Here is a 14841-nt window from a genome sequence, read left to right on the forward strand (position 1 = left end):
GTTTGCCGAAGAAGGCATTTAGTTTCCGAACTAAACACACGCACGTTTACCGATTCCCGAAGCCGACAGGATCCAGCGGTTATCTGATGAAGTCCCCGCCACCTGAAGGCGGGGGCTCTTCGTGAGAATAGTCTGGCTGACTGTTCGGCCCCCTCAAAGACAAACTCAACAAAACAGGAAGTTTTTCTCTTTCATTTTGTTCGCATGCCACTGACATGAAAGCTGTTTACTTCCAGGTGTGTTCGAGAACGGGGCTCAGCGCCATGCGTCCCGAATAGCAACGAAGCCCACTCAACAAACACGGCATGAAGTCACGCACCCTTTCCAAGCGGGAATGCATCACCACTCCCCCTCTTTCACTGACGCCTTCTACGAATTTTGAGGGAGGATCCGGAAGCGGTAGAAAAACACGATAGTTTCGGCACACAGGTGAACTCCGCGATGCGGACTGTAAAGTGCATATCACGATTGGTTCTGTCCTTAACGTCTCCTATCGGCACAAAGAAAACATCGTTGCTTATTGCTGTTCCTCACTGACTAGTCCTGTCGGGCTATCCGTCAGTTGCTACAGCAGGTTTCTGAATGTTTTCCCTGCGTTCCGCCACGGCCGACTCTGTTGTCAAGCAAAAAAGAATCGCTACAAAAGCGGGGCCTCGTGAGGCTGTCAGCGCTTCCCCACAACACGAACAAACTGCGAAATGAAGGCAAACGTCTCGGCTGCGGTCCACAAGTCGCTGACTTTGACTTCGAATGTGATGGTGTCAGGCACGTCAGAATTCGTGTGGCGCCACCGCATCAGCACACGCTGCAGTTTTTGCCCAACTGTGTCTTGGCCCTTTGTGATCTTGTGTCTTTGATCAGCTCCTTGTTTCTTCCGCTGCCTCTCCTGCGTACTATCCACACACATCGCTGGCCCTCCCTCACCCTCAAATACCCCTTTTCTGTAACACCCTCGATCTGCAGCACCACACACCTTGACAGGCCATAGAGGGTCTTCCCCTGCCTCACCGAGGCGCCTAGAATCCACATCAGTCTCGTTTCCGCCCTCGGCTACAAGGCACTCCTCGAGGGAGTCGGCGGGACTCTCATCCATTTCTCGAGTCACAGTAACAGCTTGAAGCTGAAGTGAGACGTCGCGAGTCGTCGGGGCAGCTCCCAACGCCGGGCCGCGGCCCCAGAGTGGTCTGGACCCTGGCAAATTCCCCGCTCCTCGGTCGCCTTTTCCACCGTCGCTCGCTGACGACCCTGACAAACTCGCTCCTTCATGAACGGAAGTTGTCTCTCGGTCCCTTTGTTTCGAGTACTCTCGGTCTCTCGGGCCAGATGGGTGATTGGCACCTCGCAGCGTTGTGACGGTGAATCCAAACGGACTTCGGTCGCCACATGACGAGTCGGCTGCGCCCGGGCTGGCGGAGAGCACTGCCGAGCTTTTCGATTCTTCGGAAGAATCGCTGTCTCGCCTCCCAAAAGCCTCTTCTTTCCAGTGTCGTTCCGAGTCTTCTGGGTTTTCACGAATCACAGGAATGTGCCCAGCGCCTCGAAACCGATCCTGCCGCCGTCGGTCGAGCGCCCGCCCTTCGATGCTGTGGATCGGATTGGACCACCAGTCCTGTCGCGTGTCCTGGTTTCGCGGAAATCGGATTTCAGTCGCTAAACGACCCCGAAAGTACCCAGCGTCCCCAGACCGCCCAGATGTTTTCCCCTTACTGCTCAGCATGCTCAGCTGTCCCCACCGCTCTCCATGCGACGAGAGGTGACTCTGGCGAGCAAAGCTGGCGATAGCTTCTAGATCGCCCGTTTCATTCCCGCCGACAATGACCTGATGAAAAACGTTCTTCGCGGTCAGCCAGGTCCAACGGCCGCGCCTCCCCGCAGCATCGGCCTCTGCTTCGCGAGCAGCGGCTTCTTCTACGTAAGCTCGATAGGCAGCTTGGGGGTCCATGAGTTCTTCCCTTGTCAATTTCAGTCGATTGACAACCGTCACGCGAACAATGATCTCCCCAGAGAAAGCCAAAGGCCGCGACCGGTTTGGCAAGCCAGTTACGTCGGTGGCCCTCGCAGCTGTAGAAGGCCATGCCTGCGACATTCCTGTCGCGGGACTGTGTCGGGCGACGTGAGCCCTTTCAACTGCCACGCCTGCTTCAGACACTGCATGCAAACAGTAAGAGAGTCGCCTTCCACGGCTTCCGCTTGTGCCCGCAGTCGATGGCAAGGACACATCGTGAGACATTGAGACAGGGTCTCCAGCGTGTAGAGCGCTCGCCTGTCTCCTAGGCGGAGAAGACGCCGGCGGTGACTGCAAGTCGTGATTCAGTCGTCCAACGCCGCTAGGCGAACCCAGCCAAGCTCGGAGAGGCAAGCGGTCGACCGACGAATGCACAGACGGTTCACCTTCGCGTTCAGGATGGCCTAAGGGCGCAGGTCCCCCAAATTCGTGTCGTCCGGGAAAGGCTCCTGGATCTGTCAGCGTGAAGCCCAGAGTTGGTCCACTCGTGTGTGAGTCCCAGAAGCGCCCGCTCCATGTCCAGCAGTGCCCAGCGCCTCCAGGAAGGAGCGGCTGCAAACCTGGGCTGCCGTGAGAAGAACAACAGAGGACACGAACGTCGAGGATGTCCTGTTTGCGAGCGACCCACTTCGCACGGCCCTCCAGGATACAGAGAACCAGTTCTGAAGTCGCCACCACGTAGTCCCTGGGTTCTACCGATGCATCTGAAGGCCAGATCCCTGTACATAGGCTCGGCAGTGCCCTCTCGTCTGGAGTTCCGACTTTCGGGCGCCCGCTGGCTAACCCACATGCTGCGCCATTCGCTTCAGAGGAGCCCTCCGAGCTTCTTTGTCGACTCAAACATTTCAGAGAACTGTTAACGTGTGTGTCGCCCTTCCCAAGCACAGCCTGTTTTCCGTAGTCCCATTCGTGAACGCAGCCTCCCTTGGCAAGGCTCGGTTCTGGAGCTCCACTGCGAGCAGCGCCTCCCTTCCGCTTCACGGTTGCAGACCCAGAAACCGTAGGCCCCAACGCGCCAGCTGCACCGCTGCCTGGGGCCCAGTGCACGTGGCGTCGGCTGCGGGCTGCTGTCGATGTCCTCAGGGGCAGAGCAGATTCGAGGGGCTGGAGGACACCCCGACTTGCGGCGGAGGGAATGCTGTCCCGAAGAAGTTTCATGGCTCGAGCTCTATGGAAGCAATATTGTTGAACGGTGTGGTTTGAAGGGAAGACGCGAGGGGGGCGGATGAGAGGGACGGTCTCCGCCCTTTTGAGCGAGTTGGACAAGCCTCGGGAGGTGCACTGAATGAAAGCCAGGGCGCTACCTATGGTCCCGAAGACCAGAGCTGTGACACCAAAGACGAGCCCGAGAAGGAGGCCTACGGGCCCGCCCTGTCGGACGCCCCGAACCGGATAGACGACGGTCGCCACAACCGACGAAACAAAGAGCTGGAGGGCTCCTAGCGAGCCGCACTTGAAGCCATTGTACAAGTTGGTCGGATTCTCAATATCCTCTCGCGTGACACGGATCGAAGCTGGCCACATGGCTCGCAAGCTGTCTCCTTCAACCAGATGGAGGTACTCGAAGAGCCGAAAGATCCCAGACACGAGGTTGCTGATCGATTCACACAAACCCATGACGACAGCTGCGACCAGCTGCCGCAGGCCTCGCCAGAAGGCCACACGCGACGGCTCGGAAACGTCGTCTGCGTTGTTCTGGCCTCTGACAAATGTGTCTCTGATGAAGGCTTTTGTTCCAGCAGAGAAGCTGGTCACCAGACTCAGCGGGTTGCCAATGATGTCGATGGAGGCGACCAGCTTGTGGACCTGGCGGAGGCCCTGCTGCGCGTACAGCCTCAACAGCGCCTCCCCGAGCTGGTCACTTGTGCTGAAGACGGCTCGATGAAGAACGAGGCGGAACTTCATAGGGAAGTTGGTGACGTCCGTCATCGTTCCGCCAACGAGCTGGAACTGCCGCATAGCGACCGCGTCCATTCCCGTCATCGCCAAGTGTCTCCGGTGCTCTCTAGGGGCACGAGTCGAGAGGAGAATCTGGATCGGCCTAATGCAGAACGTTCTGATGTACACTGGCTTCGTGCTGGCGACTTTGGCGGCCGGGACGCGGGGCAGGTCTCGGAACTTCTTGAATCCTTCAGTGCGTGAATCCATGCTCGCTGCTTCACGGATTTCCCGCACACTTTTCGTCTGCAAAGCCCGAAAGTACACGTTGCGGAGCTGGACGAAACAAAGCAGATAGCGGATGAGCTCGAAGGTCGTGTCGACTTCCAGGTGAAGAGACACGGGCGCGAGCGCGCAGTCAAAGTACTGCAGAACCGTGGCCTCTTGGCCAGATCGCCCGCCAAACTGGACCCGCAGAAACGCTTCTTCGCCGTCCTCACGCTTCATCTCGACTTCAGCCTCCTCCAGACGCCGCAGCCGCCGCCTCCTGCACCAGCCTTTGCTCGAGGCGCCTGCAGACAGCACGGCGCCGCTCGGACGGCCCGGCACCCACTCCCCGCCTCTGCTTCGCACCTTATCAGGGCCCTGCGGGCCTTGCTCTGTCTCGCCCCAGAGGATGTACGGGCGAATCGAGCTCGCGATGATCGTGCCCACCTGCGCACCCGTCAGGACGCCTTCCCCAAGCGTCGCCCCCGCCTTGGCTTTCTTATCGCCAGCTGCCTGGTGCTGCATCAGCTCCTCGTCCGTGCAGGGCCGGACGACCGTCTCGTGGCGCGCCCCCGTTGTTCCGTTATCGACTTGGAAGCGGCGAATCGAGAAGAGGAAGTCTGTACGGCCCCCTGCGTGTCGTCCCGAACCGCCGTAGAATCCAAGGAAGGCGGCACTGGGCGCTGAGTAGAGGAGTGAAGCAGGATCCCAGGCAGGCCCCCAGCGCGGGGCAGGCGCAGCTACGTGAGGCAGGTCTGGACACCGGGCCGCTGCCCGAACCCCTGAGGCCCCGATGTACAGAAGCTCCTGGGGACTGTCATCCACCAAAGAAATTCCACAACCTTGGAGATGCACTTCCATAAGAAACGTCACATTAGCGAGTGCGGGGAAAAACGAAGACGATGGAGGACGGGCGACTGGTAGTCCCTCCTGGACAGAGGCGTCCGGAGGGAACCCGTCGTCCGCCACGGGCAAAGGTGGATAGGGACAAGAATAGACAGGGAAAGCGTGATGCATATTTCGTTGAAAACCGCCCTCCTCTTGCCGGCATATCAACGGGAAAATCGGGCCTCCACGCATTTGTCCAGAATGCGGCGACAGATCCGCGAGCGCATCAGGAGTAGAATGCCGGCGCATCGTTGGTGCTCCCCATCTCGAGTGTCCTGGCCCGTTCCGCAGTTCTGGGAGAAGCGACACTGCCTGAGCTGCTTTTGAGCCTCCATATCCTGGTTGTTGGGGAACATTCAAAATGGCGGGGAGCTGACCGACACGGCTGGGTCCCGTTGAACGAGCCTCAAAGGCGGCGGATTGAAATCTTGCGGCGGCCACCTTCGCTGAGGCGCGTCCAAATGAATTAGGCATTGGTGGATCGCCGATTCTCGACTGCGAAGGATCCAGAGCCCACGGAAGTCGACCGTAGTGCACACGCGCTTTTCCGAAGCCGCCACTCCCGGTGTTCGATCGTGGAAGCCCTGTTCGTTCCGCGGCGCCTCCCATCCAAAGTCTGTCAGCCAGAAGGACCGGTTCGCCTTGACCATGTCGCCGTCTCTCCCTTCCCGTTGTTGCCTCATCGTCAGAGTGCGCTCGCCCGGCTTCTTTCAAGGACTGGGATAGGAACTGTGAGGAGTGGAGACTCGCGGATTTCAAGTTGCGCTTGCCGCGGGTCTCCCTGGAACAACAATGCTTCCGCGATCGCCGTCCACCGACTTCTTCCTCTCCTTGTTCCTCCGTTGGCCTTCCGCCTATCGGTGGAAGCCGCCTGCGTCTTCCCTTGTTGCTTCGTGTCGTTGCTGACTCGGACCTATCCACTGCAGCGCTGACGCTCCCTCGGCACTCGGGCGGAGACCCCGCGCGCGTTGTCGCCGGATCCTCAGACTTCGTTTTCTGACCACGCTGCTTTCTGTCGCTTCCCTTTCCAAACTCCTCAACGGCTTCCGCCGACTGGACACGGCTCCGCGACGGAGACGGACTGTCGCCACACACAGCGGGTCCTGTGTGGCCGCTGAAGAGCCCGCGGAGGCCGGGCTCGACTGCGCGTGGCTTCGCGGAAGACGACGAGGAAGTTCTCAGCAGCGACGAATTCGTCTCAGCTCGGCCCAACTTGCGCAGCGCCACGATCGAGTGAACAGGCATGTGCAGGTGCCGGAGACCGCGACCGCCACTGGACTCGCTCCGAGTACTTCGAGACCGCCTCAACGCGTCCCACAAACGAGTCACCGACGCCTGGCGACGCACCGAGCGATTGGCACCGTCATTGGATTCGTCCCGGTCGTCCGTTTCACTGCATGCAGAGTTCGAGTCCGACAGATCACTTCCACCATCCTGTTCGGAACTGTCGAACTCCGTTTCGCTGGTGTCCGGCATCTTCTCCAACCCAGTGGCGGCGTCCAGCTGGTCCTCTGACTCCGTGCTCATTCGTCGTGACCGGCTTCGTTCGCCTTCCCGGTCCGTTGCTTCTGTCCATTTGCGTCCCGATTTCTCGTCGTCACTGTCAAGCCACCTGCTCTCTCGTTCGTGAGCCTCGGCGGCGACTCGGGCTCCACATCGTGAAACACAAGAGACCGCCTCTGGCCCGAACCCGTTCCAGCGGCGAGTGGCCTTCCATGGCCTCACGGGCGGCAAGCCTTGGCTGAGAAATCGACCAAGACTGCCACTGCGGCTGGTGCATGCACTGTTCCGTCGGTCTCTGGCCTCCACCAAGCAGCGCTCGGAGTCGTGGGGTGGCCATTCGCTGGTTTCAAAGAACGCCGCCGGAACGCAGTGGAGCGGCGGGCCCCACGAGGGTTGGGCGAAGCCAAGAAGTTGACATGGCGTTTGCGATTCCAAGGAACTTGGTGGCCATACCGTCAGTTCATCGTCTGTTTCAAGTCGCCCTCGGCCTCTCCAGCCCTCGCTCGCGACGCTTGGGCATTGCGAGAAAGGGAGGAGGTCGGTGATCCTTGCACTTTCGCCTTCCCAGGGGAAGAACACAGATCTCGACCCAGAGCAGCGGGAAAAACTTCCTCGGGTGTCCATTGAGAAGAACGTGTCACATCGTGAATAGGGCCTTGCGTCTGCAGAATCGTGGCGACCGGGCAGTGAGTACCACATCCGCTGTCGCAGGTTCGGAGCGGACGATTTCCCAGTCCCGTCCTGTCTCCACCTGGACGACGCAGTCGAGCCTTTCCTCATCCAGTCGCCCCTCTCGGTCCATTCCGAGTAAATGCTGGGGTTTCGCGACCCGGCGCCTGGCAGACTGCTCGTTACGCCGCGCCACTGGGACTGTCTGGTCTCGTGGTATGGCCAGCAGACTCCAGAACCGTGGAAGCTGGTGTCGGATTCGAAGCGGGTCGGCGCCCAAGTTCGCGGAATGAACAAGATCCGGTCTCTCGCACCTTCCACGTCCGTCACTAGAGGGCCAGCTCGACATTTGCTTGAGTGCATATGCAGTCGGGCCTTGAGCCGCCCGGAGCCCGCCAGCGCCCCGCCGCTCTTGAGGGTTCGTCCCCGCGTGTGAATCGCCTCATCGGAGACACTTCGCTTCAACGTTACATCCGGCTCGCTCGAAACACTCACTCGCCTTCGGCCCTTCACCATTTCAGCGGAACTCCGGCCTCGGTCTCGCGCTGAGAGAGAAGACGGGAACACCATGCCGAGGACCGTTTTCTGGGGCAAACCTCCCAGAGGCTTGTCAGAGCCCTCCCTCGCGTTTCGCTGGCTTGGGCTCCGCGACATACCACCTCCGCGGACCCACGGGAAGACAAAGTCACTGGTGTGACCTGCGCCTGGCCCCCATCCGTCCCGTGCCTCTGACTGAGGCTCGGGAAATGGCCAGTCGGGGCCGCTGTGGAAACCGGAGCTCGACGCCAGGCTGTTGATGCTGCGGCTTGAGGAGTGGCGAGAAATGAGAGAGAACGGCCTCAGCAGGCTAACGTCCCTTCTTAACCCCTTCGAGTTGGCCCCGCGGCCAAGGGCCGTCGCCGCATGCGCCAGCCGATCGCTCACGTTTCCTTGACCGGCAGTCGGGGCGACGCTGCTCTCTCGCTGTACCAGTGCTGCCGGGGGTCCTGCAACCGCAGATCTCATTTGCTGCGGAAACCCAACAGGAAACCCTCCGGGACCGTCCGGTCCGCAGATCCCCGAGTAGCAGTAGTCGAAGGCGCTCGGCGCAAACGGTACGGGGACGGGGAACGCGCCTGGAGAAGCGCTTAGAGGCCCGCTCAGGAGTAGAGACGTTCGCGGACAGACCTCGGAAATAATCACGACACGCCTTCCTTGGTGCACGTCGGTTGTGAAGAACAGTCTGTCTTCGCCAGAGGAGGTCGACGTCGTCGAGTCCCGCCGATTTTGAGGTACGCCGTAGGGGCTGCTCGACCGGTGGGTCGGACGCCTTGGGAGCTGAAGAGATCGGTGTTGCTTCACCCTCTCGATTTCGCATGTCCGACTGAACACTTGTCCACTGTCGAAGACGCTGAAGCGCATGATGCGGCGACTCCGCTGCGGCTCTTGCCACGCAAAGTCGCACTTTTCGCCTGGAAGAAGGATGTCTTTCTGGGCGCGATTCTTGAGGCCTGCGCCCGCCTGAGAGAACTGGACCACCCTCCGGCTACGGTTGACGAGAAGGAACTCCGCTCGTTTCGGCTGAGAAAAGCAGATAAACAACGCCGCATCCTCAAGCGCTCGAATCTCGACCTCGACAATCACGTATTGACGCCTTGACCGGGCGACGGCAGGCCCGATGTCGAGCACCAGGGCGCCCTCGTCCGGCGGGCGTCTGGACTGCGATTCGTTCCCCGACGTCGGCACCAAAGATCCGAAGGGGCCGCCTGCCCCGCCCGCCGCCGCGTCCCCGGCAGTTCCAAGTCCTGGGATGCGGCGGAAGGACCCTGAAGTCTTCGACCGAAGCGACAGGACTCTGGAGCCGAAGTGGCGAGGGCTCATACTGCGGACATTGATGTGTTCAGAAGTCGCGCAGACGCCGCTAGTCGGGCCTTCATGTCCGGACAACGGCGCGGCTGCGCGAACATGCGAGTGGGGAACAGGGCGCCCCGTCTCGTCCTCGGACTGTTTTGGGCTCGTCTGCTCCCCTACAGCTCTGTCGGCGAGCTTCGTCCCATCCTTCCCGCTCGGCGGTGAGTCCCACCGGGATGCGATAGGCAAACGAATCTGAAAGCGGCAAACCCGGTTGATTTGAATCTCAGACGACCAGGTGGGAATTGACGCGGAAGCAGCCTCTTGCTTGCCCAGCCTCCGGACAGTCAGGCCCGCTGGCTTCTGGGAGGTCGACCGCGAAGACAGCGCTGTGTCCGCGACCGTTACGAGAGACAGCTCTCGCTCTACGCCGCCGCCCTGACCTGTAACACTCATAAGGGATGGCTCCGTCGTCCCTCGCAGTGGCGGTGAGCTTTTCGTCTGCCTGAAAGGGGTGCCCGCCACATCAGCGTTTCCGCCCAACTGAGAAAAACCGGTCAGTTGCCGAGACACTCCGGAACTCGTGCAGAGGTCTTCACTCTTGTCCTCGTTGGAGACCGAAAACTGGGGCGACTCGCTGCGTGTGGTCGCAACGGCCCAACTCGACCCACGTGAGACTACGCACTTGGATGCGTCGGGTACCCTGAAGACGAGAGAAGAAAACGCATCCACACGACAAACATGACACAGGTGCATTCCAGCTCGCGCAACGAACGCCTTTCAGTTCCATTTGCTTGAGTGGTAAGTCTGAAACACCCAACCACCAAGTGCGTTCTACATCGTGAGGCTCACGTATTATGTGGACGATCTCCTTCGTCGCACGCGTTCCGTGGGATATCAAGCGATCCCGGTGCCCGACACAGGCTCCGCCCTTCGCCACGGTCTCCTTGGTGCACCGCCACGTTCGCCAAAGCTCCTTCGGCATCTGAAACGGCGCCTGAAGGCCGGGGTGCTTCCTCTCCACAGTCGCATCGTCCCGCGAGACGCTCCGCTTCCAGGCGATCGTCCGGCGGAGTCCCCCAGGTCTTGCGGCTCCGGAGAGCTGGGGCTTTCTGGAATTCTTCGCGATTATTACGCGTCAGAGATGGTGCAACCAGAGAGAAGATAATGGAAGGTACGCCGCCGCGACCGGCGTGCTGCGGGTGGAAGGCCATCTGGCGCCCAGAGGCCAGATGAATGACTCCCGATTGCATCCGCTGTCCGTCGTTGCCACGAAAGACGGCCTGACGCTGAGTCGCCAGCTGCCTCTCGTCGCTTTCAGTCTCCGTCTGAGCTTCGCCAGGATTGCTCACCCCCGAGGGGACAGGTGCGCCGCCTTCGGCGATCCACAGGTCGAATGAGAGGTTATTGACAAGCGTGAAGCGACTGAAGACGTTGATGATTTTTGTGCGTGCGAATGGCGGCGGCCCACGAGTGACAGTGACGCCTAGCCAGTGCGGCGGGTTGCCCGAATTCGCAGCCTTCGTGTTCGACGCTCTCCCGCCACTGAGCAAGCCCCAGAAAATGCTACGGCGACCTTCGGCCCTGGGAATCACAACTTGAGAAACGCGACCTACAATGTCCACGCGAAAAGGTGGAGATAACGTTCCAGCTGCGGATGCTGAGGGCACTTGCGTGGCTGCCGCGCTCACACAATTCCTATCTTCGTGCTCTGCGCCGACCTCGCGCTGCCCGGCAGACGGGTCTTCACTCGAGGCCTTGCCTAGACGGGGCTCTGTCTTGTCTGCGTTCCTTTGTCCCTCGCAATCACTGGCTTCCGCGCAGACGTCCACGCCCGCGGAGGCCTTGCTTTTCCTGAACAGAAACTGAACGATCTTCTCACCGACGCGTGTGAGGCTCGGCGTGAGTTCTTTGTTCTCTGCGCCGCCTTTTCGTGCCTTCTCGTCTCCGGTGGCCGCGGCCGTGACGCCTCGAGCCCCTGAACCTCGGTGCGTCGCACACTGCAGACTCAGAGGTTCCGCCAGGCCCAGGCGAAGGGACGTCTTTTCTCGGGGACCACTACAGGACAGCACTCGCCAGTCGGTGCTGCCGATCCTCTGGGGCAGGCCTACGTGTGGCTGCACGACAAGGATCGGCTCTGGGTGCCTGTTGACGACCCAGAAGGGCGCAAAAAGCTTCACAGTCCGAACAGAGGTTTCCCAAACGAAGGTCCTCAAACTCTCAGAGACTCGTCCCCAGGCCATGTGCACGGATGCTCTCACTGCTGTTCCACACGCGACTAATTGGGTCGGTTCTGTCCATGCGTCTCTGGACACCAACAGGGCGGATGGGGCCCCCTTCTTCTCTGGAAACGCGTGGGTGAGTCGTGCGTCTATGCTATCGGTTTTGTCGCCAAGCGGGAGACGCGAGCACCAGTCCGAGGCAGCGCCTAACCTCAGGGAACAGGCAGACCCGCGAGCACGAGGCCCTAATGGGGAGGCCGAAGCTTGCTGGAACGACTCAGATCCATAGATGCCGCATGCCGCCGACTGCAGCGCGCTTTGTTCCGCCTCCGAATTCGAAGCGGAAGAAGCCACCCCACACCCAGCCTCCTCGGCATCCTCCACAGTCCGAAAGGACAGACGCGTTCGCGGCGACGCCTCGCGACCCCGCCGTCCCTCCAGGGCGCCGAGAGAAGGCCCGACAACGCGGGCCTCCTGGCTTCGAGAAAGAGGGGGAAGGCGCGGCCTGTCGCAGGGCAACTGGGCCTCGCCGCGCCCCGCATCGTGCCCGTGACTCAGACGGGTGCGGCGCGGGTCCCTGTGGAGTCCAAAGACAGCGGCCGATGTCTCGACACAGGCCCCGGCTGCCAGAGAGGCCGAGCCGCTAGCCGTCTCCGCCGCGATCACGATCTCTTGTGGGGCGAGATCTGCCAAGAAGAGGTAGAGGGGATGGGAAGGGGGCACCTGGCGATTGCTACTGTCGACGATGCGGGTCCTCTTCAGGACGAGTTTTTCGTCGAGCATGGCTGAACCGGGGCTGAGAGGCGAGTCCAGGGGAAACGCGGTCGACTCGTAGATGTGGCGAAACGGATGCTGAGCACTGTTGACAGAAAACTCGACGGTCAGAGCCGTACACGCCTCCTCGATAGCAATGTCTTCCCCAGGTTGAACAACTGTCGAGGTAATTCCCGGCACTGCTCCAGTCTTCGACACCGCCGCAGGGCTACGAGACACTACCGCAGGCGGGGTCGCCACAGGCGCCGGGTCCCCGCCCACTGGGGAGCCGGGGGGGCTCGCCGGGTGAGCGTCTTGGGTCTGTTCTGGCGTGGGAACGACCGAGTGAGACAGAGAATGGAGAACCTCAGGTGCCGCCGCCGCGTCTCTAGAAGACCCGGGGAGCTTCTGCCCATGCGTCAGAGACTGCCACTGAAACCGCCACTCAGACGGGCAACCGTCCATCATGGAGGACTGCCTACGGGAGTGCCTCGAGGGCTGGTGAGAGTTAAACAGAGACATCGAGGCGAGTGTCTGATACAGGCGGCTGCTCTGGAGGTGTGGGAGAGTGGCTGGAGGCGACGGTGAGGCTCTCGGTTCGAGACAAGAAATCTTGATTGAGTCAAGAAGACGATTTCCGATCTGAATGCACATGCAGGCACAGATTTCAGGCTAAGATCCAAACGGTGGATTTGCTGAAAAAGGAATGCGAAGATTTCTACCTAGGTTGCGAATACACAGTGCAACAAACGCTCTCGCGTGTTCAGGCGAGCACTCTTCTTCTCCGTCAGCAAGGCAGCTACTCAGGGACGTCTAATTACTTATTCCGCGCAGGCACAATGTCAAAGAGCAATAGGAGCAGCGCGCCGCGCCCTTGGTGTCTCCACCGATCTTCGCCAAGAGAAAACCCAAACGGGTGCCCCAGAGGGGCGAGTCATTCTCCCCCATCCCCACGCCAGCAGTACCCAACGTCCCTCCTGCGATCTTCACTCTCGCACATACGACGTTCGAACTTCCCTCTCGCTTATCGCTGTTTCTTTTGTCTTCACACAGACTGTTTCCCTCGCACTGGTGTTTACCCGAAGTGGTGCTTCGATGCCGATCTCAAAGAAGAGGGGATCTGTCTCGGAAAGGAAGTCCCGAGTTTTGCCATACACGGTGACGGCGAGAGCCACACACCGTTGCCCGGATCTTGTGGCCACCACTGTGTCGCGGGGAGGGTCTCGCCCAGTCTCTTCTGGTCGGTGCTCCTGGGCCCTCAGAAGACCCTCATTGCCCCCCCCACAGTGTGCTGAGATACCCGTTGTCGCCGAAGGCCTCTCTCCGCCAGGCCTGTTCATCTCCCCAGTTCCACCCGAGTCTGAGGCGAATCTGCTCCAGCTTTGCATGTCTCGAGAGGCTTGTTCTGAGGTTCCTGTGACCGCAGAGGAGACAGTCATAGCCCTGATGGAGCGTGAAGGGTACGGCTCCACACGCTGCCCCGTGTCTTCATCCCCGCCCCAGCTCCAGGGAAGACAGACACCGTCTTGACCACTGACGCCAACACAAGAGTTGCCCCTATCCAAGGTGGCTGTGACGTCTCTCCCTCCGCGTTCTTCTCCCGCGTGAAGACGAAGCGCGCTTCGGCTCTCTTCATTGCCCGCCTGGTGGTCACTGTGGCCTGGGGGTGTCATGGGTGTGGACGGGGGCTGATGACCGTGCGAATGGCACCACGAGACAGAAGACCTATCTGAGTGCGTGCGAGACGGCAGAGGTAACGACGAGATGGCGTGGTGCAAGGCAGACTCGCTGGTCGCCGCGGCCGCATCTCCCTGTTGAAGTGCTCCCAAGCCCTGCTCGGCAACTGTCCTTTCATGGTAGAGGGCGTCCACAGTCTGACACGCAGGCGGACAACGCTGGTGCGTGACGCTCCATTTGAGCGACGAGGACCTTGATGTCGACCGAGACTCCCAACTCTCTGCTGACATCGTCCTGGACCGAGAGGTGCGCCTGGAGAAGATACGCCGGAGGAACCCAGAGGTTGGGACTGCGTCGCGTTCTGCCACCTCTCCAGGATCCTCAACAGCATACCTTCGCCGACTGCCAAGCCTATCACTCGCCTGGTAGGGAGTTCCGAGTGCATTCACATGGCAGCTGAACAGCATGTGCTCGGGCACCGTCTCCATCCTTCGGCAGACTTCGGTGTTGCGTCTCGACATCCTGCCGGCCCCTGATGAGGCCCAGGCGTGGCCTCGACCGTGGTGAACCGGAGAGCCACTGGGGGCTCGTGCAGAGGCTGAAGCAGCCGCTAGCACAGGATCGAGGAAAGGCAGCGAGAGAGGGACCCATCGTTCCGGGAAGTCGAGCGTGTGAGGCGGCACAGTGTAGGCCGCCACACTGAAGCTCGGACACTGGACGACACTTTGGAAGCACTGATGCGGAAGCAACGCCTTCGCTCCCAGTGCAGATGCCAGGTCAAACAAATACCGATACACCTGAAACGCAGACACGCAGAGACCCCAGAAAGGCACGAATACGTCGAGACGTCATCCGATGTAGTGCCACAAGAACATTTGAGATGAGAAGGACCTCGACTGCGCACACCGAAATGCGGATGGACCGCTTTTTGAGCGCCTCGACAGCATCAAAATGACGCTCTCCATTCAGGTGCGGTTTCGGCTCATGCATCGACAAAGCACCTCAACAGCGAACACTACCTGGACCAGTAGATCCCGGAGAAGTCCCTGAATCACTGTGACTTTATGCATTGACAAGGAATCCTACACCCGCCATTTTAGCCGTCTTGTTCCCACGGCAGTCTCTGAATGTTATGTCGTGACTGGTTTC

The 14841-nt window shown here is 60.3% G+C and overlaps 1 protein-coding gene across 1 annotated transcript in view; it reads right to left on the minus strand.

Annotated features, from left to right (window-relative positions):
- Positions 1-664: 664 nt before the first annotated feature.
- The window catches only part of TGME49_313630 (hypothetical protein), a gene marked incomplete at both ends in the record, with an annotated part of 46187 nt that continues 32010 nt past the window's right edge, over positions 665-14841 (minus strand). Inside the window, 3 exons of the mRNA XM_018782781.1 lie at positions 665-9743; positions 9893-12657; positions 13095-14489. Coding sequence (XP_018635412.1) covers positions 665-9743; positions 9893-12657; positions 13095-14489 — 13239 coding nt within the window. The remainder of the gene's footprint in view (positions 9744-9892; positions 12658-13094; positions 14490-14841) is intronic.

The sequence above is a fragment of the Toxoplasma gondii genome, chromosome XI (assembly GCF_000006565.2).
Source record: "Toxoplasma gondii ME49 chromosome XI, whole genome shotgun sequence".
Lineage (NCBI taxonomy): Eukaryota > Apicomplexa > Conoidasida > Eucoccidiorida > Sarcocystidae > Toxoplasma > Toxoplasma gondii.